We start from the raw sequence: 22,454 nt of genomic DNA on the forward strand, positions 1-22,454 counted from the left end.
AACTGCAGAAAGAGGGGGAAGGAAGTCAAACTGTGAAATGTTAAATTGAGTGTAAAACAAATGAAATGTATAAACTTGAAAAGTACAAATAAAAACTAGAAAAAGCAGTGTGGGGATTCCCTGGGGGGCTTCTTGCCCTGGAAGCAGAGCCTAAGACAAGGCCTGATCCTGAGGCCTAGAGAGCCTAATGAACCTCACAGGGAGTGGGCTCATAGTGAGAAAAGGACTCTCTCTCTCAGGCAAATATGCTCCTATGTTGGATCAGCTCTCTTCACGTCAGTGGGGAGTTCAAAAATAGCAGTGCACCACATTTTACATCCCTCTTCACACAAGAATAGCCACCTTATGTTATCCCTAATTAGAATTCTCTTGCTCAGGATCGCCACGAATCCGATGTTGACAGAACGGGGCATAAATCAGAGTGGCAACAGAACTGATTAAATGTTTGCAAGCAGAGAATGGCTCCATGGGAGAGATTAAAATAATCAAATATGTATAACTGCACTAATTGATGCACTAAGGTAAGAGGAAAATGGTCTGGAAGCTCGCGGAAGGTGTAAACCCAGAGAAGGTTTTGCGTGAAGCGGGGAAAGAAAGCAACTGTTGTATTGTAACGAAGATGGCTTCAGCACAATCAAAGGCAAGAAAATCAAGAAGGAGAGGGGATTATTATCAACAACAAAGGCTACTTAGAGTGGAGGAGGGTTCCCCAAGGAAGGAGCCAAAAGACCCGCTGCTAAGTGATACATTTAAATCTCAAATTGGGAAAGAAAGGCACTCAAGGGTGCAGTACGAGGAGCAATCCAGCACTTGCGGAGGCATGGATGTGATGGCTTAGCAGTCTTTTCCGCTTCTGGTTTCTATGGCCCATTTCATTTACTCCCCTGTCCCCTCTGTGAACAGAGAAGAAGGAAAACTGCTGCCCTGGCGGAGAGTACGCTGATTTAGCAGAATCATATGCACCTCTGCCCATGCTTCTGCCCATTCATTCAGGCTCTGTCCATGCCTCAATCAATGTGTTGCAGTGGGACAGAGGAAGCTGCGATTATAGTCTCCACCTGTGCCATACATTTAAAGCAGTATCATATACCACCCTCAACAGTTGTGTCTTCCCCCAGAGAATCTGGGAGCTGAAGTTTGTGAAGGCTGCTGAGAGTTGCTCAGAGAACTTTATTCCCCTTCCCTCAAAGAGGGACTGACTGTTGAAGCCCTCTGGGAAATCATCCCTCTGTGAAGGGTCTCCTGATCATCTCTTCATTCATGGACATAGGTTAGGGTCAACATCAGGCCCCTGCTAATGCTAACCAAGCCCCTGCCCCTGTTCCACACACCCCAACATGGCAGACCAAGCTGCACTAAGTAGATGGATTTCCCACCAAGCCTCAGAATAAGCTTAATTCTGGGGCACTGTGGAAAATTCAAAGGTTGGCTGACTGCTTGCAGCACTACTACCACAGCCAGAGGAGCCTCCCAGGGCCAGCTGGCAGAGGATGGGATCTACTAGAGGATCCTTTGCCCAGGGCCACCTGGAGCAAGCCCTGACCCCAGTTATCTGCATGCAGTGTTCCACACAGATCACTTGAAATTGGGCAGGCAGCATCTCTGCTGAGCTTTTGGTGATTCCTGAAGTTGGCTTTATTCACCCACCCAGCCTTTTGTGGGTGACTGATGCCAAACCTTGGGAGGTTATTGTCACAAAGCTACTGTGGCTATTGCTGCATTATACTTATTTATTGCTGTTAAGTATTGAAGTTCTCACCCTGGCCACCAGGCGTATTGTGTATATAGTTTTCACTCAGGTCCACGCCAGTTAATTTAGGCGGGAAACTCTGGGTTGTTGTTGTTACAATGTTGACAGCCGGCTGCCTATAAAAGCCGGCCGGCCGAGCTGTTCAGTTCAGTTCAGTTCAGTTCCAGCTTACTTAAAAAGAACTACTTGGAGAAATCTCTGTGTCATCTGCTTTGTCAACCCACTACTTAATAATTGCCACGTGCTTTCGCTCATTTTGTTTTAATGCACTGTTTTATGAGGTTGTGTTTTATTGATGTACACCAACTTGGGATTTGTATGAAGGATGGCGTAACAAAATGTTAAGGAAGCAAACAAACAAAAACGCAGCACCTTTCACCCTCCAATTCAATAGTGGCACTGCACTGGATAGGTAGTCTATACATACGCTATGTTAGGGCAGGCAAATCACAGTATGGTGAACATGGATGCAGAGAGGCACAATCTCAAGGCTTCATTGTGAGAGCTGCTACCTTCCTTCTATGGATCTTGAGGGTCTTCAGAGCCCCAGGGGCTTCTCTTGCCTTCAGGAAGCACCTGGTCAGCTCTTCAGTTGACTTCAGTTGGCTTCAGTTGTCCCATCCTCAGAGCCCTTCTGAGATCTCTTTCTTTAAGCAGTTTTGCTTCCCCATTAAGCCCTCTGTCATCGGACCTCATTTCCTCCTCCTCAGTTCCGTTTGCAATGGCTTGGTCTCTCCTGCCCACATTTCACTGGACCCCAGAGTGGGCCCCCCTCCCTCGTGAGGAGAGGTGCAAAGACCTTCCCCCTGTAAGCAAGCGCAGTGGTGGCTGATGCTGTTGCCTTTTTTCTCATCGACAGAGAGGAAGTCCTACACCTTTTTGCGATCATACGCCCTCCCCTGCTCTTTAAAACATGGCAGCTAATTTGTGTTACTCCACATCTTCTACAGCAGCCATTTTTGTGTGTGTGACAGATGCCCATAGAACTTTCCCAAAATTTCAAATGCACCTGTTGGCCCCCAAAAGTTGGCTCCCCCTGTTGCAAAGTGTGTGTGATGTAATGCGGCCCCCCAGAACTTGTTTGTGGAGGAGTTTTGTAAAGCACGCATGCTTGGCTTTGCTGTTTTGACAATGCTTCCGACGGCATATTGGCTCCTTAAATCGCTGGCCTATTGTATCAGTCTGCTAATACATTTTACCAGGCAGTAAACTAAGGGCCAGGAATCAATTGCCCATCAATATTCTTGATTACCTTTAGGTGCCCTGCCTTCTGAATCTTAAAACGACTGGAAGGATCCATGGAGACAGATTGCCAACTTTTTACTTTTCTCCTGCTACCTCACTTAGCAATCATTAAGATCCATTTCATGAGATATGGGCGATAATTTGCCATCTTTTATCACAGCATGAAATTGCTGTTTAGAGCCCCTTTTGTCCACTTCATCTTTATTTCATATGTAAGATAACTGAAAAGGCCTCCCTGCTTGCTTTTAAGATCAAAGTGATTGTCAGCTTCAGGAAAAAAAAGAGAGAGAAGAGAAAGAGAAAATTGAACTCAAAAAATCAATGTATATTGCTCTTCTGTGAGTTTCCTCGCCTCCTTCTCTGAAGAGGACCAAACTTCTTAGATTATGTATTTTGAAGAGAAAAGCAGACAAAGATGTCTCTATCTATATTTAAACTGTCAAGATGTATCAAGTTCAAATGGGAAAAATAGTGTTTAAATACCAGCCTTCCTCTTATTCACTGTAAGTGTGCAGAGGGCTTCCCCCCACTCTCTTTGAAGAAGGACTTTGAAAATAATAGATTAGCCTTAGGATGTGTGGCAGGGGCTCTTTATTATGTCCAGTAATTGCAGGTGGAAAGGAAATGTGCCATTACAAATCCAAAACATTTAAAAAGCCCTAGGTTAGGTCTCTAGCAAGACACTCCCAAATCAAAAGACTGTCTAACGAAGGCAAAACTGTCTCTCCTTTAGGCACATAACATTTCCCAGTGGCCTCTTCTCTCTTGCACTTGGGACAAGGTGAAAAATTCCTCCCATCTCTGAGTTCCCTAGGATACACAGACGTCGCACCTGCTTTTTGTCCCACTTGCATGAGCCAAGACTGCCGAGTCCTTTGGCAGGCATGGAAAACTTGGGAGAAGGCTGGGTTCTTCTCTCCCGTTGGAGATAAGTCTTGGGAAAAAGTCAGAAGGTCTCAGGAGGCTTCCCGCCTTCCTTAATGCTAGGAGAGTTGAGCGGCTTCTGACTTTCTTCAAAGATAAAGTCTTTGGTTGGCTGCATCCGATTTGGGCTGCTACATGCAGGCCAAGATTCAAAGTGTGATGCACGTGAGTACCTTTTTCAGATCCCCCTTCTCACCACAGATGCTGCACATCCTCAAAAGCTGCTCCTGAGGCTCATGGGATCATCTGGAGAGGAGTGCAGTGCAGCACAGGGAGACGCAGACAGGGTGGACCAGCCCATCTGTGCAGGGACATGAATTCTGCTCATGCAGGGTGCTGGTTTTCATGGGTGACCATCTTTGTGGAGGCCCAGATGTTGTCCAGAAAGTAACATGGCCCTTGCAAGAACAGATATTGGGTATCTCGTGTCTGGGATCTTTATGAGCCCATGGGTCAGCTATCTGCCCTGAATATTTATGGCTTCTTTAATGAAGGGGTGGATGGAATTGACTGCAATGACCTTCATTCTGCCCTAGACTGAACAGTGGTTCACTTCTGCCTCGCGATCTAGTCAGAGCCCATAGCAGTTAACATATTGCACAGCCTGAGTCTACAGTGTATTGCCAGTTTGTTCCAGATAATTTAGCAAGCCCCCTCTGAATATGCATTGGATACCTCCTGCCTTCTCTGAAAAATCGTCTGTCAAGCTCGAAACATATGCATATGAGATAATGGTCTATATTTGATACACAATTTGCTGCCTTTGTACTTTTGCAAGCTGAAGTAAAAACTACGTAGGAGACAAAACACCTGGGATTGGATTAGAATCCAAAGTTTTGCCTGCAGTATTTAGAAGCGTCATGAATTTTCGAGCATCATGACAATACCACCAGCTATTAAAACAATTTGGAAAAAACACACCCATAAATATAAAATTTGTGAGATTAGACCTACAATGCATTTCTGCACTATAGTATGATTTCAGCTTCAGACATTCTTAGTTATCCAAAATGGATTTACCCCAATAAATATACTTTTTTTATCTTTGGCAACTAGCATTTTGTTTATCCACATCTTTTCCCCCCTCAACTCAGCCTGCAATAGGACATGCGTTGGTTCTGTTGTGTATTGGCATGTTGCTTTGGCAACAATTTTTTTGACTGGAAAGTGGGGTACAAAATAATTGAGGTAAGGTAGGATGGAATTATGCTGCCTATATACCGTATTTTTCGTTCTATAGGGCGCACCGGCCCATAGGACGCACCTCGTTTTTTGGGGGGGGGGAAATGAATAAAAAAAATTTATTCCCCCCCCCAGCTGCGGCTGCCGCCCCAAGCCTTGCGCACACCTGCCCGAAGCACGGGGCGCCCTCCGGAGGGCTCCGCATGCTTCGGGCTGCAGGCTGCCGCCCCAAGTCTTGCGCGCCCGGCGGGAGCTCCCGTCGGGCGCGCAAGGCTTGCAGACACTCGCCCGAAGCTTCGGGTGACAGGCTGCCGCCCCAAGCCTCGCGCGCCCGTCGGGACCCCCCGCCGGGCGCGCAAGGCTTGCAGACACTCGCCCGAAGCACGGAGAGCCCTCGGGGGGCTCCCCGTGCTTCGGGTGACAGGCTGCCGCCCCAAGCCTCGCGCGCCCGTCGGGACCTCCCGCCGGGCGCGCAAGGCTTGCAGACACTCGCCCGAAGCACGGAGAGCCCTCGGGGGGCTCCCCGTGCTTCGGGTGACAGGCTGCCGCCCCAAGCCTCGCGCGCCCGTCGGGACCTCCCGCCGGGCGCGCAAGGCTTGCAGCCTGTCGCCCCAAGCACGGAGAGCCCTCCGGAGGCCTCCCCGTGCTTCGGGCGACAGGCTGCCGCCCCAAGCCTCGCGCGCCCGTCGGGACCTCCCGCCGGGCGTGCAAGGCTTGCAGACACTCGCCCGAAGCACGGAGAGCCCTGGGGGGCTCCCCGTGCTTCGGGTGACAGGCTGCCGCCCCAAGCCTCGCGCGCCCGTCGGGACCTCCCGCCGGGCGCGCAAGGCTTGCAGCCTGTCGCCCCAAGCACGGAGAGCCCTCCGGAGGCCTCCCCGTGCTTCGGGCGACAGGCTGCCGCCCCAAGCCTCGCGCGCCCGTCGGGACCTCCCGCCGGGCGCGCAAGGCTTGCAGACACTCGCCCGAAGCACGGAGAGCCCTGGGGGGCTCCCCGTGCTTCGGGTGACAGGCTGCCGCCCCAAGCCTCGTGCGCCCGTCGGGAGCTGAAGTTTGTGAAGGCTGCTGAGAGTTGCTCAGAGAACTTTATTCCCCTTCCCTCAAAGAGGGACTGACTGTTGAAGCCCTCTGGGAAATCATCCCTCTGTGAAGGGTCTCCTGATCATCTCTTCATTCATGGACATAGGTTAGGGTCAACATCAGGCCCCTGCTAATGCTAACCAAGCCCCTGCCCCTGTTCCACACACCCCAACATGGCAGACCAAGCTGCACTAAGTAGATGGATTTCCCACCAAGCCTCAGAATAAGCTTAATTCTGGGGCACTGTGGAAAATTCAAAGGTTGGCTGACTGCTTGCAGCACTACTACCACAGCCAGAGGAGCCTCCCAGGGCCAGCTGGCAGAGGATGGGATCTACTAGAGGATCCTTTGCCCAGGGCCACCTGGAGCAAGCCCTGACCCCAGTTATCTGCATGCAGTGTTCCACACAGATCACTTGAAATTGGGCAGGCAGCATCTCTGCTGAGCTTTTGGTGATTCCTGAAGTTGGCTTTATTCACCCACCCAGCCTTTTGTGGGTGACTGATGCCAAACCTTGGGAGGTTATTGTCACAAAGCTACTGTGGCTATTGCTGCATTATACTTATTTATTGCTGTTAAGTATTGAAGTTCTCACCCTGGCCACCAGGCGTATTGTGTATATAGTTTTCACTCAGGTCCACGCCAGTTAATTTAGGCGGGAAACTCTGGGTTGTTGTTGTTACAATGTTGACAGCCGGCTGCCTATAAAAGCCGGCCGGCCGAGCTGTTCAGTTCAGTTCAGTTCAGTTCCAGCTTACTTAAAAAGAACTACTTGGAGAAATCTCTGTGTCATCTGCTTTGTCAACCCACTACTTAATAATTGCCACGTGCTTTCGCTCATTTTGTTTTAATGCACTGTTTTATGAGGTTGTGTTTTATTGATGTACACCAACTTGGGATTTGTATGAAGGATGGCGTAACAAAATGTTAAGGAAGCAAACAAACAAAAACGCAGCACCTTTCACCCTCCAATTCAATAGTGGCACTGCACTGGATAGGTAGTCTATACATACGCTATGTTAGGGCAGGCAAATCACAGTATGGTGAACATGGATGCAGAGAGGCACAATCTCAAGGCTTCATTGTGAGAGCTGCTACCTTCCTTCTATGGATCTTGAGGGTCTTCAGAGCCCCAGGGGCTTCTCTTGCCTTCAGGAAGCACCTGGTCAGCTCTTCAGTTGACTTCAGTTGGCTTCAGTTGTCCCATCCTCAGAGCCCTTCTGAGATCTCTTTCTTTAAGCAGTTTTGCTTCCCCATTAAGCCCTCTGTCATCGGACCTCATTTCCTCCTCCTCAGTTCCGTTTGCAATGGCTTGGTCTCTCCTGCCCACATTTCACTGGACCCCAGAGTGGGCCCCCCTCCCTCGTGAGGAGAGGTGCAAAGACCTTCCCCCTGTAAGCAAGCGCAGTGGTGGCTGATGCTGTTGCCTTTTTTCTCATCGACAGAGAGGAAGTCCTACACCTTTTTGCGATCATACGCCCTCCCCTGCTCTTTAAAACATGGCAGCTAATTTGTGTTACTCCACATCTTCTACAGCAGCCATTTTTGTGTGTGTGACAGATGCCCATAGAACTTTCCCAAAATTTCAAATGCACCTGTTGGCCCCCAAAAGTTGGCTCCCCCTGTTGCAAAGTGTGTGTGATGTAATGCGGCCCCCCAGAACTTGTTTGTGGAGGAGTTTTGTAAAGCACGCATGCTTGGCTTTGCTGTTTTGACAATGCTTCCGACGGCATATTGGCTCCTTAAATCGCTGGCCTATTGTATCAGTCTGCTAATACATTTTACCAGGCAGTAAACTAAGGGCCAGGAATCAATTGCCCATCAATATTCTTGATTACCTTTAGGTGCCCTGCCTTCTGAATCTTAAAACGACTGGAAGGATCCATGGAGACAGATTGCCAACTTTTTACTTTTCTCCTGCTACCTCACTTAGCAATCATTAAGATCCATTTCATGAGATATGGGCGATAATTTGCCATCTTTTATCACAGCATGAAATTGCTGTTTAGAGCCCCTTTTGTCCACTTCATCTTTATTTCATATGTAAGATAACTGAAAAGGCCTCCCTGCTTGCTTTTAAGATCAAAGTGATTGTCAGCTTCAGGAAAAAAAAGAGAGAGAAGAGAAAGAGAAAATTGAACTCAAAAAATCAATGTATATTGCTCTTCTGTGAGTTTCCTCGCCTCCTTCTCTGAAGAGGACCAAACTTCTTAGATTATGTATTTTGAAGAGAAAAGCAGACAAAGATGTCTCTATCTATATTTAAACTGTCAAGATGTATCAAGTTCAAATGGGAAAAATAGTGTTTAAATACCAGCCTTCCTCTTATTCACTGTAAGTGTGCAGAGGGCTTCCCCCCACTCTCTTTGAAGAAGGACTTTGAAAATAATAGATTAGCCTTAGGATGTGTGGCAGGGGCTCTTTATTATGTCCAGTAATTGCAGGTGGAAAGGAAATGTGCCATTACAAATCCAAAACATTTAAAAAGCCCTAGGTTAGGTCTCTAGCAAGACACTCCCAAATCAAAAGACTGTCTAACGAAGGCAAAACTGTCTCTCCTTTAGGCACATAACATTTCCCAGTGGCCTCTTCTCTCTTGCACTTGGGACAAGGTGAAAAATTCCTCCCATCTCTGAGTTCCCTAGGATACACAGACGTCGCACCTGCTTTTTGTCCCACTTGCATGAGCCAAGACTGCCGAGTCCTTTGGCAGGCATGGAAAACTTGGGAGAAGGCTGGGTTCTTCTCTCCCGTTGGAGATAAGTCTTGGGAAAAAGTCAGAAGGTCTCAGGAGGCTTCCCGCCTTCCTTAATGCTAGGAGAGTTGAGCGGCTTCTGACTTTCTTCAAAGATAAAGTCTTTGGTTGGCTGCATCCGATTTGGGCTGCTACATGCAGGCCAAGATTCAAAGTGTGATGCACGTGAGTACCTTTTTCAGATCCCCCTTCTCACCACAGATGCTGCACATCCTCAAAAGCTGCTCCTGAGGCTCATGGGATCATCTGGAGAGGAGTGCAGTGCAGCACAGGGAGACGCAGACAGGGTGGACCAGCCCATCTGTGCAGGGACATGAATTCTGCTCATGCAGGGTGCTGGTTTTCATGGGTGACCATCTTTGTGGAGGCCCAGATGTTGTCCAGAAAGTAACATGGCCCTTGCAAGAACAGATATTGGGTATCTCGTGTCTGGGATCTTTATGAGCCCATGGGTCAGCTATCTGCCCTGAATATTTATGGCTTCTTTAATGAAGGGGTGGATGGAATTGACTGCAATGACCTTCATTCTGCCCTAGACTGAACAGTGGTTCACTTCTGCCTCGCGATCTAGTCAGAGCCCATAGCAGTTAACATATTGCACAGCCTGAGTCTACAGTGTATTGCCAGTTTGTTCCAGATAATTTAGCAAGCCCCCTCTGAATATGCATTGGATACCTCCTGCCTTCTCTGAAAAATCGTCTGTCAAGCTCGAAACATATGCATATGAGATAATGGTCTATATTTGATACACAATTTGCTGCCTTTGTACTTTTGCAAGCTGAAGTAAAAACTACGTAGGAGACAAAACACCTGGGATTGGATTAGAATCCAAAGTTTTGCCTGCAGTATTTAGAAGCGTCATGAATTTTCGAGCATCATGACAATACCACCAGCTATTAAAACAATTTGGAAAAAACACACCCATAAATATAAAATTTGTGAGATTAGACCTACAATGCATTTCTGCACTATAGTATGATTTCAGCTTCAGACATTCTTAGTTATCCAAAATGGATTTACCCCAATAAATATACTTTTTTTATCTTTGGCAACTAGCATTTTGTTTATCCACATCTTTTCCCCCCTCAACTCAGCCTGCAATAGGACATGCGTTGGTTCTGTTGTGTATTGGCATGTTGCTTTGGCAACAATTTTTTTGACTGGAAAGTGGGGTACAAAATAATTGAGGTAAGGTAGGATGGAATTATGCTGCCTATATACCGTATTTTTCGTTCTATAGGGCGCACCGGCCCATAGGACGCACCTCGTTTTTTGGGGGGGGGGAAATGAATAAAAAAAATTTATTCCCCCCCCCAGCTGCGGCTGCCGCCCCAAGCCTTGCGCACACCTGCCCGAAGCACGGGGCGCCCTCCGGAGGGCTCCGCATGCTTCGGGCTGCAGGCTGCCGCCCCAAGTCTTGCGCGCCCGGCGGGAGCTCCCGTCGGGCGCGCAAGGCTTGCAGACACTCGCCCGAAGCTTCGGGTGACAGGCTGCCGCCCCAAGCCTCGCGCGCCCGTCGGGACCCCCCGCCGGGCGCGCAAGGCTTGCAGACACTCGCCCGAAGCACGGAGAGCCCTCGGGGGGCTCCCCGTGCTTCGGGTGACAGGCTGCCGCCCCAAGCCTCGCGCGCCCGTCGGGACCTCCCGCCGGGCGCGCAAGGCTTGCAGACACTCGCCCGAAGCACGGAGAGCCCTCGGGGGGCTCCCCGTGCTTCGGGTGACAGGCTGCCGCCCCAAGCCTCGCGCGCCCGTCGGGACCTCCCGCCGGGCGCGCAAGGCTTGCAGCCTGTCGCCCCAAGCACGGAGAGCCCTCCGGAGGCCTCCCCGTGCTTCGGGCGACAGGCTGCCGCCCCAAGCCTCGCGCGCCCGTCGGGACCTCCCGCCGGGCGTGCAAGGCTTGCAGACACTCGCCCGAAGCACGGAGAGCCCTGGGGGGCTCCCCGTGCTTCGGGTGACAGGCTGCCGCCCCAAGCCTCGCGCGCCCGTCGGGACCTCCCGCCGGGCGCGCAAGGCTTGCAGCCTGTCGCCCCAAGCACGGAGAGCCCTCCGGAGGCCTCCCCGTGCTTCGGGCGACAGGCTGCCGCCCCAAGCCTCGCGCGCCCGTCGGGACCTCCCGCCGGGCGCGCAAGGCTTGCAGACACTCGCCCGAAGCACGGAGAGCCCTGGGGGGCTCCCCGTGCTTCGGGTGACAGGCTGCCGCCCCAAGCCTCGTGCGCCCGTCGGGACCTCCCGCCGGGCGCGCAAGGCTTGCAGCCTGTCGCCCCAAGCACGGAGAGCCCTCCGGAGGCCTCCCCGTGCTTCGGGCGACAGGCTGCTGCCCCAAGCCTCGCGCGCCCGTCGGGACCTCCCGCCGGGCGCGCAAGGCTTGCAGACACTCGCCCGAAGCACGGAGAGCCCTGGGGGGCTCCCCGTGCTTCGGGTGACAGGCTGCCGCCCCAAGCCTCGCGCGCCCGTCGGGACCTCCCGCCGGGCGCGCAAGGCTTGCAGCCTGTCGCCCCAAGCACGGAGAGCCCTCCGGAGGCCTCCCCGTGCTTCGGGCGACAGGCTGCCGCCCCAAGCCTCGCGCGCCCGTCGGGACCTCCCGCCGGGTGCGCAAGGCTTGCAGACACTCGCCCGAAGCACGGAGAGCCCTGGGGGGCTCCCCGTGCTTCGGGCGACAGGCTGCCGCCCCAAGCCTCACGCGCTCGGCGGGACCTCCCGCCGGCACGCAAGGCTTGCGGACACTTGCCGGGGCTGCAGGCTGCTGCCCGCAAGCCTTGTGAGCCCGCGGGAACTCCCGCCGGGCTTGCAAGGCTTGCAGATAGCTTCCTGAAGCCTGGAGAGCGAGAGGGGTCGGTGCGCACCGATGCCTCTCGCTCTCCAGGCTTCAGCGAAAGCCTGCATTCGCACCATAGGACGCACACACATTTCCCCTTCATTTTTGGAGGGGAAAAAGTGCGTCCTATGGTGCGAAAAATACGGTAATTATAGTCTCTTTGATCATTTAATGACCCCCCTCACTCCGTTTTATGATTTATACATGTTTGAGTGCCAGGATTATCAGGAGCAGGGCCCGGAATTGGTCTGTGACCGTAATAATAAAATTCTAAATCAGGAGCAGGGGCTTTTCTGTGATGGCCCCTAGCCCTCCCAGGACCCATATCTATGTTAACTTTTTATAATCAGGCAAATGCTCCTATATCTTGGGGATTTATTTAGAACTTGAAGGAGGCAAAGACTGTTTCTGCCTTTTATCTTTGTGCTGCTCTTAAGGTGTTTGCGGCAATTTTGTTGACATAGTACACTGGGCATTTAAATGTATTTTGTATTGGGGCTCCTTGAGCTGAAAAGTGGTTTATAAGTTACGCTAATAAATAGTAACAACTAACAATAGTACATAGCAGTAGATTCAGTGCTACCATTCTAAAATCATGTTCTATAGCAGAGAGGTCCACTTTTGCATACCAGGTGGGCTGCAAGAGTACTTTGACGCAGAATCCGTGAACCACACATTGCCTGGGGTAAGGATGAGGCCAAAATTTGATGCCCCCCCCCAAGCCCTTGTACATCCTGCCCAAAGCCAGCTAAGTGAGGTGCTGGGTTTGGGGAAGGAGGCCCGAGGCTCTGACCAGGGTCCTACAGTCCTCCCACCTCCTTCCCTAAGTTGGGAAAGTGCTAACTAGGCTTTGGGAAGGAGACAGGACGACTCTAGGACCCTCTCAGAGCCTTGTGCCTCTTGCCCAAAGCCCAGCGCCTTGCTTACTGGGCTTTGGGAAAGCAACACAAGGGCTGTGGGAGGGACACCAAATGTTGCCAAGGGCCACCCAAAAAGGCCCCGAGGGCCACATGTGGCCCGAGAGCTGCACTTTGGACCACTCTGCTGTGGAGAATTGAGGAAGTTAAGCATTAAGTTAATGTAAAGCAAAGTTAAGCTCAAGGTCACATTGCAACCAGGCAAAAACACCCGAGAAGGATGGAAAGCAGGACTGGCTTGGGGAGAGGGCATGTGGCATGAAGAGAGCTCCAAGGGCCAGATTCAGAGGCTTGGAGGGCCACATTTGTCCTCTGGGCCTGAGGTCCCCCACCTCCACTGTAAGTGCTGCACAGCACAAAGTCTCAGAGCAACCATTACAATATAAGAAGTATGAATCACTGAATTCAAATACTATAAAGACCTCAAACACAAATGCAGAAACTACCTCCCACCCCTAGTGGCCAGTGTAAACTATGTTTCATCTTCCACTAGAAGAACCATGGAATCATAGAGTTGGAAGGGACCATGAGGACCACTAGTCCAACTCCCTGCAATTCAGGAATCTTTTGCCCAACATGGGGATCAAACCCATGATCCTGAGATTGAGAGTCTCATGCTCTACCAACTGAGCAATCCCTCAGGATCTAGAAAAACAATAATTCCCAAACAAATTATAAGGTTGCAAACCAGCATGGAAGAAAGTTTACGCTTACCTCTGGTCATGACGATTCCTGCAAGGGATTTGTGACGTGCATAGATGGCAGCAAAATTATCTGTCACCTCTTGAAACTTCTGCGTAATCATTTGATAGAGGGAATCAGCGAATTCCTGAAAAGACAAAAGCAGAAGCCGTTCTTTCACTCTGCTGGACTGGAGCAATGGTCTGCAACTGTCAATAAAATAAGTTCTTTGCCACCTTTCTCCTTTAATCAAAATGGCTTTGTCATTGCCTATATCCAGGTCACAACAAGCACAATGGCACCACTTTAAACCTCATTGTGAAATTAATCTTATTGCTTTCACAGACACAAAGACACACACAACTTTTTCCACCAGTAGTTACAGCAACCGCCATTGGAGACTCGCATAGATGTTGCCTGGCTCGTTAATGGTAAGACTTCAGGCTTGTTAAGAGTTACACTGCATATTACTAGAAGTTCAAGATCTGCCAGCCAGACACAAACTAGAATGAAAGGTGCTTCTGAGCACCTTCTAAAGCAAGGAATGTTTTCAGTTCCACATCTCACAGCCCTTTCATGCAACAGTCCTCTCTGGCTTAGCTTCCTTAGTTTCCAACAGCCTAATTTAGGTGGGATGAGTGCAGAGAAAAGAAATGTCATGGTGCACCTGTTGCAGCAAAACTGGACGCCTTCATCTCCCCCTCCCAGAATAAAACATGTCTCTCCTGTATCAGTCTTTACAGCCACAGCAGGCGCTGTAACTCTCCAATGCTTTGACCCCTGAAGGTGCACTCCTCAATTGTCTCCTGAGGCAGACAGATTACAACAACAAATTTAGGTGGAGAAAGCTATTTTGTTGTTGATATTGCTAACTAACTGGGTATGAAGTTGGATTCCATTGAGGCTCATCTTGTGGCTCTGATCCACCATGGAGGAGATGATCTGGACTTGATCCCATCTCCAGCCTTCTTGTAATGGGAGTAGGAACTCTTAAGCAATCTGGAAGGGGAGGGAGAGGATCAGTTCTGGATGAAACCAGCAGTGAAAGGAAGCCAAGGGGCATTTTTCTACCTTCGGCTTTCTATCTAGTTTTGCAGTGGCAGAACTAAAAGTTTATTCCTTTCAATCCAGTCTTTGCAGATCATTTGTGAACTTGCAAATCCTACACTTCCTTCTCTGTACCCAAGACTTTTCTTTTGCTCAGCCTAAGTTCCACCGAGAGAAGACCCGGGCCCAGGACCTGCCTGAAATTTGTTGGCGGAATGGGCTAAGCAAGAAAAGGAGCCCCCCTCTCTAAATGAAACCCTGTAAGTAAACATTTCATGCTGCGAGAACACCTCTGCCTTCTGCTCAGACATAAAGGAGCAAAATCAGAACACGCTTCCACCCGAGTGCTTTGTCTCGAAAGATTTGTTCACATCCTGCCTGCCATATGGTTCTGGAGCAGCTATAATAATAAGTGCTCATTAATTATTAAGCTTTGCTGTAAATAAATACAGAAAAAGCTGTCTCGGTATAACAGTACATGGATCAAGCTGTCCCAGCACAGATGTAAGTCATGCATGTGCTCTGCTGTTGACATCTTTCCTCGCTTCCTGCTCCGAGTCTTCCTTTTAAAGTGAATGTTATCATCGTGTCTCTAAGCACCCAGAGACACCCTCTTTCCCAGCACACACACACACACACAGCCTTTCAAAACATGTGGCCACAAACCTGAGACTGTAACTGAGTTTGATCAGATGCTGTGGCTCATCCTAGACATCTAACGCGCCTCATTCACACATTGCATCATCATCATCATCAACAACAACAACATCATTATTGATGGTGGTGTAAAGGTGGGATATGCATTAAACGGATATGCAATTGATAACGGTGGGACTGAGGTTTAGAGATAGTGGCCTGATTTAGGCATAATGCCAAACCAGGCATAGGCAAACTCGGCCCTCCAGATGTTTTGGGACTACAACTCCCACGATCCCTAGCTAACAGGACCAGTGGTCAGGGGTGATGGGAATTGTAGTCCCAAAACATCTGGAGGGCTGAGTTTGCCTATGCCTGTGCTAAACTGTCGTTATGCAAAGGAACCTGCCCAAGCCGTGCTTCATGCAACCCTCTCCTCAGCTGAGCCAAAAGGAGAGAATTGGAAACACACACTTCTTATTTTTAACTAAGTATATGTAGCTTAGTGTTATGCTTGAAGAGGAAGCCCTGTGGTCTGTATAGATGATGGCTTATTGAAACAAGCCATGATCAAACTGTGGTGTCAGATCCTGGCTTGTTCTAACCACAGTTCCTCATGTCTGGATGTAAACTATGGATAGTTAAAAACAGGAAGTGGATGCGTCCACTTTCCTCCTTGCAGCCATGCAGGAAGTTTAGAGGAGTGGGAAGACTCCAAAACTTGAGCAGGCTTTTTCATGCAACACTACCCTATGATGTGGTGTTACATTCAAACCAGGCCAGCAGCTTACCTAAGGTAATGCAGGCACAGTTCAGGCAAGATTTCAAGCAGGGCCTCACCCTCTCAGCCACCAGGAAACATCTGATCAAGACTGTACAACCACCAGGCCAGGTGCAGATCATCTTAAGCTATATAAACCACCACACACCATAAACAAAAAGCAAGTGTGTTAGAGAAAGGACATTCCAGAGCAAATATCTCTGGATGGCTTAAGCATGTGAGCCAGTGTGGCAACCAAAGTTCCTGACCTGATAGGAAATTTCCCAGCACCATAATGAGGCAGTCAACTTAGAAACCCATTCCCTGAGGGGAATAGTAGTTGCCATTTCTAATAGTCTGGAGATGGGAATGATTCAGTTCAACAAAAATCAGTATGGATTGCTGATTTTTATCATCTTCAGTTAGAGCACAGTAGTGAAAAGAAGAATGTTTCAATAACTTTTTTTTTAAATAAAAAGGATCAAACCATAATGTTAATCTCTCCCAGCTCTACAATTTGGTCCATCTTTGTTTCTGTAGTGCCCTTCATGTAAACATCCCTGGGTGTTTCACACTCATTAGAAGTTAATTAGCTTGGAGGCACATAGGCCTCCTAGAAGAACTGCTCCAAAAATGTTAAGAGGGAAAAAATGAAATTTTTAACATTGGCTTTAGAAATCTCACTAGCCACAGTTTCCTTTGCCTCATTTGGCAGCTAATCCTAAAGCAAGCAAGCAAGCACAAGAGACCCAAGTCGAGGCAAAACAGCAAATTGGCTCGAGGTAGAGAGAAACAATAAAAGGACTTGGCTTTTGCTGAACTCAAAAGACTGACCAGGGACTTTGAAGAACACTAAATCCATTACATGAGACGTTAGCAGAAATAAGTCGAGTGGTTATTAAAGAGAAAGAAAAACATCATGAAGCAGAAAATGTAGCAGTCTTGCCAGGCTTTGCACATGCTTCCATTGACCCAGTGCGCTCCCACCACTGGTTTGGAAAGTGGTAGACACACAGCATTCGTCACAATCCATATCTACCCTGTATCTATCCTGCTGTTTCTTAGGAAATAATTTCGATGCATTTCCCCCCAAACCAGCTTTGACTGAAATTGGGGAAAAGAAGGCCCTCGGGCTCATCCTTTTATCCGGTGCCTAGAAAGTACAGGTCCGATAGATTTCCCCCTTGCCCCATTCCTTTCCCAGGGAAAACCCACTATGTAGCTTTAAATCAGAACAAAACAGCAATTTGCTGAAAACCTGGCTTACATTTGCTCTGATTTAAAACTAAATATCGGTTTTCCCAGGGAGGGGATAATCCTCTTGTTGTGTTTTAAGTTCGAATTGTGAGCCCCAGAGAATTCCAACCACTATAACAACATAACTTAGGCCACAGAAGATTGTGTAGGAGATGTTGTTGCTCAAGTTGTGCATGCTTGTTTCAGAAAGGTTTTGCAGGTGTTTGAAGTGGTATGATGTGGGTATGTGGCGTCCTGGGCTTTTGATCCATTCTTATGGAAGTATGTTAGCTTGTGAAAGAAGGAACATAGAAACATGTAGAATCACATACGTGGTTGCAGCTTCATGGACAATGCAACCACTTCTGCATGTTCTGGGGTACTTCAGTCCTTCCCTAGAACTGCTGCCATACTTGCTCATAGCTAGCTTATGAGGAAAACCAAGTGATAGAAGAGTTTTCCCACTTCCTAGACCAAGTTGTCTGAGGGTCCGTGACAGCTAGACCTGGGCTTGAGACTTCACAGATCCTTCAAGCTTTGTCACATCACGATGCTGTGTTTGATCAGGGAATTAATGTGTGGGAAGCAAGCCAATTCAGTCAAATGAATGCCTGAACATCTACTAACAATAAAATGGGGCTTCCCCTGATCTAGTTCACAGTTGTCTTAATAACTCAGCAACTCGACAAAGGTAATTCAAAGCTTTGCCTAGAGATGCCAGAGTTTGAACTTGGAATCTCGGCATGCTTTGCCACAGGGCTTGGCCCCTTTCTTTTGAGTTTGTTGGACCTTCAGTCTGATCCAGTGGGGCTCTTCTGACATTCTTGTCCTTGATGGACATATTTTAAAAAAGGTAAAGGGACCCCTGACCATTAGGTCCAGTCACGGACGACTCTGGGGTTGCGGCACTTATCTTGCTTTATTGGCTAAGGGAGCCGGTGCACAGCTTCCGGGTCATGTGGCCAGCATGACTAAGCCGCTTCTGGTGAACCAGAGCAGCGCACGGAAATGCCGTTTACCTTCCCACCGGAGCGGTACCTATTTATCTACTTGCACTTTGATGTGCTTTTGAACTGCTAGGTTGGCAGGAGCAGGGACCGAGCAAAGGGAACTCACTCCATCGCGGGGATTCGAACCGCCAACCTTCTGATCGGCATGTCCTAGGCTCTGTGGTTTAACCCACAGCGCCACCCGTGTCCCGGACATATTAAAACACCCCCAGTTATTCATGCAGGAAACAAATGATCAAGTTGCGACTCTCAATGCTAGGACACCAGCAAGAAAGAACTTTTTATTCATTTCTTAGCACTTTTCCCCTCAAATGGTATAAATAAATGAAATGGATTCAGGCTTGCAGTGGCAGTCTGCAGGGGGATATTGACATTCAACAGGAATGGTAAGGATATTAAAATCAATAGATTGTAAAGGAAGAAAGTCTTTAGTAAACATTTTTCTACTGAAACCCCGTCTTTGGGCTTATTGGGCTCAAATATTAGAAAGGTTAGATTTGCATATGGGTGGGATGAAATCTTTCACTAAACAGGCACCATCAAGAGCACCGTTGGTTATCGCCACCCCCAGCACTTCATTTTTCAGTAAACTGTTGACATTTGGAGGCAAATGTTGAGCAGAGTAAAATTATGTGAATATCTTACATTGGTAATGAGGGATTTATGCCTCCATGCCCAAAATAAAATAAAAGCCTCCCTCTTTGCATGAACCAAGAAAGAAAAATCTGTGGGGTATTTTTTTTAAAATACTTCAGAACTTCAGTTCAGACCATGAGTTAATCATGCTTTAAGATTTCCTGGATCTCTGGGCCATAAAAAGCAGAGACATCACCTTGCCAACAAAGGTCCGTATAGTTAAAGCTATAGTTTTCCCAGTAGTGATGTATGGAAGTGAAAGCTGGACCATAAAGAAGGCTGATCACTGAAGAATTGATGTTTTTGAATTATGGTGCTGGAGGAGACTCTTGAGAGTCCCATGGACTGCAAGAAGATCAAACCTATCCATTTTGAAGGAAATCAGCCCTGAGTGCTCACTGGAAGGACAGATCCTGAAGCTGAGGCTCCAGTACTTTGGCCACCTCATGAGAAGAGAAGACTCCCTGGAAAAGACCCTGATGTTGGGAAAGATGGAGGGCACAAGGAGAAGGGGACGACAGAGGACGAGATGGTTGGACAGTGTTCTCAAAGCTACCAGCATGACCAAACTGTGGGAGGCAGTGGAAGACAGGAGTGCCTGGCGTGCTCTGGTCCATGGGGTCACGAAGAGTCGGACACGACTTAATGACTAAACAACAACAAGCTTAGTGTGATCCTCATGCAGACTCTTGTCAATGGGAAAACAAGAACCCTGTGCTGAATTAATTCTCTCTCTCTTTTAATGCATAGCCTGTGTGACATTCTTCACCCACAGAGTATTCTGGGCCCCCTCTTATGCCCACTGCCCCAACTCATCATAGGGCAGGATTGAGGATGGTCTTTCTCTTCCTTCTCCCTCCTACCAATACAATAACCATACCCTGGAGCTCTCTTTCAGCTTTGCTCTGTCCTCTTCCACCTCTCTTTCTCCAAGGCTTACAAAGCAGAAACAACCCCTTCCTCTGCCTTTGTTCTTCCAATCCCAGTTGCATACACACCACACATTTTGGTTCTGGCCCTGCTCCCCTCTGGCATGTGGCCCCTTCCAGTTTGCCCATGAGGGAATGTGGGCCTCAGGCTAAAATAATTTCCACACAACTGTGGTAAACAGTCATCTATATTATTTACTCTCAAAGATTAAAAACAAACAAACCCTCATGTTGTTTACTGGAGAATTAAGCACACAAATAACATGCAAAACAGGTCAAGCATTTTCCTCCCACTGAAGTAAAGTGGGACATTTAGTCCACCTAATGTTCACCTCAGGAAAAGAAATTTTTTGTCTGTTCTTGGTTCTCCCAGTGAGCACATAGTTGAGTGTTATGTAAGCCCCAAAACTGGAAGCGCAAGTGAGTCAGACTTCCTCGGTCGACATTTCCATAGTTACCTATAAAGAGGAGAGGGTCATAGACGTCCCTCATGGAGGGACACACAAGTTGGCTGCATATCAGGTGTCAACACATCTTCTTACAGTGGAGACGTATGTCTTCCCTCTTCAGACTTCACCCCAGAAGATGATGCACACAACTAATCCGCTCTTGTTATTTTGATGCTTTTTGTACCCAGGCTGTGAATCCACCCTCAGAGCAGGGGCCATTAAGGTCTCTTTATCTGCCTTCCAAACTGTTGCTATTTTTGCCTCCCAGATCTTTAGAAGGAGGAAAAGCTATTTAAAGCAGTCCGTGCATCATTCAGAACGTGTTCATGTTACTTGAATAGCAATCTGTAGTACCAGCATGCGTTAAAATGCACTGCGCTGAATGTTTTTAAGTGCTACCAGGTAGTGCTGTTGTTAATTTTGAAAAATCCTCACGAGATCTAAACACAATTGTTCAATGCCTCCCTTTAAATGGAATACACTGGATGTTACTAGTTGCTAAAATCCTCACGAGGATTACAGATGTTGGAGAATTCCAACGAAAACAGAAATTGGAGCTGAAATTGCCAAGGTTCGCCTATTTGTAGCGTGTGCAAACAGAATGGAAATCGATCCAAGAAATACAATTCTCCCCATTTGCATTGTGTTTACTTTGCATTGAAATGAATGCGGGTAGAACACCATAATGACAATGCAAGATACGTAATTTAGCCACAGTGGGCAGGGAGATGAATAATGTAGCTTTGGAGTTCCGCTAGAAGGAATTACTGGATGGTAGACATGTGCTGTACTTCAATAGGAAAAAAACACATTGCTAGCTTTTCTGCTTTTATAGGCTAAAAAGTGCACACAGCAATGACAGAATACTTCAGGAAAGAGTAACTAGGAGCAATTTCAGATGTGCCCATTTAAAGTCCTGGTCTTTAAAGAATGAATCACCAAAGGAGGGCAGAGATTGTGCATATATTGGCTTGGTTCACTAAGGTTGCAGTCATGTGCGGAACCTGTGGCCCTCCAGATTTTTTTTCCTTTTTGCTAGACTACAGCTCCCACCAGCATTGACCATTGGCCATGTTGGCTGGGGCTGATGGGAGTTGGAGTCCAACAACATCTGGAGGGCCACAGGGCCCACAACCCTGCTATGCCTACTTACCTATGAGTTAAGAAATGTGTAGTAGGTCATTCTAAGCAGACATGTACACTGGTACCTCGGGTTAAGTACTTAATTTGTTCCGGAGGTCCGTTCTTAACCTGAAACTGTTATTAACCTGAAGCACCACTTTAGCTAATGGGGCCTCCTGCTGCCGCTGCGTCACCGGAGCACGATTTCGGTTCTTATCCTGAAGCAAAGTTCTTAACCTGAAGCACTATTTCTGGGTTAGCGGAGTCTATAACCTGAAGTGTATGTAACCTGAAGCGTATGTAACCTGAGGCACTACTGTATAGGATTGCCTAGAAAGTTACAGAATTCTCTTTATAGAAATGCTCAGTCGGCCCCCTCTCTCTTAAGCTTCTTAAGACCCTTTTAGTCCACTTTTACTGCTTCTAGTGTGGACTGAAGTTCTTGCTCCCATTCTTCTATGCTGTGTTCTTTCGGTGGCCCTATTAAGGCTGGACTTTGAAGCCAACATCTAGCGCCCTGCAGCATAACCTACTCAAACAGTGTCAACAAGTGAATAGCAGATGACATACCTTCCAACATTCCTCAGGTGAAAATAGGGACATTTCCCACTCCCCCCAATTGATCCTCCTCGAACCCCCATTTATGTCCCTGCAGACCAGGCATCCCCAAACTCGGCCCTCCAGATGTTTTGGGACTACAACTCCCATGATCCCTAGCTAACAGGACCAGTGGTCAGGGTTGATGGGAACTGTAGTCCTAAAATATCTGGAGGGCTGAGTTTGGGGATGCCTGCTGCAGACCATTTCCACTACCAACACACCAATGGGACACAGCACGCCCTCCACTGTCCTGAGAAAACCACTTAATCCTGATTTTATTTTATTGTGTTCTATTCTTTAGGGACGCAGGTGGTGTTGTGGGTTAAACCACAGAGCCTAGGACTTGCTGATCAGAAGGTCGGTGTTTCGAATCCCCGCGACGGGGTGAGCTCCCATCGCTTGGTCCCTGCTCCTGCCCACCTAGCAGTTCGAAAGCACGTCAAAGTACAAGTAGTTAAATAGGTACCACTCCAGCGGGAAGGTAAACGGTGTTTCCATGCACTGCTCTGGTTCGCCAGAAGCGGCTTAGTCATGCTGGCCACATGACCCGGAAGCTGTACGCCGGCTCCCTTGGCCAATAAAGCGAGATGAGCGCTGCAACCCCAGAGTCGTCCACGACTGGACCTAATGGTCAGGGGTCCCTTTACCTTTATTCTTTAGTAGATTTACAAGAAGAAAAACATG

The 22,454-nt window shown here is 48.4% G+C and overlaps 1 protein-coding gene across 4 annotated transcripts in view; it reads right to left on the reverse strand.

Moving 5' to 3' along the window:
• Nucleotides 1-22,454, reverse strand: part of ADARB2 (adenosine deaminase RNA specific B2 (inactive)) — a 370,623-nt gene that overhangs the window by 57,499 nt on the left and 290,670 nt on the right. For all 4 annotated transcript variants that reach the window (XM_053409689.1, XM_053409688.1, XM_053409687.1 and 1 more), the window contains one exon: nucleotides 13,379-13,493. In XM_053409689.1, coding sequence (XP_053265664.1) covers nucleotides 13,379-13,493 — 115 coding nt within the window. The remainder of the gene's footprint in view (nucleotides 1-13,378; nucleotides 13,494-22,454) is intronic.

Source organism: Podarcis raffonei, chromosome 12 (assembly GCF_027172205.1).
Source record: "Podarcis raffonei isolate rPodRaf1 chromosome 12, rPodRaf1.pri, whole genome shotgun sequence".
NCBI lineage: Eukaryota > Metazoa > Chordata > Lepidosauria > Squamata > Lacertidae > Podarcis > Podarcis raffonei.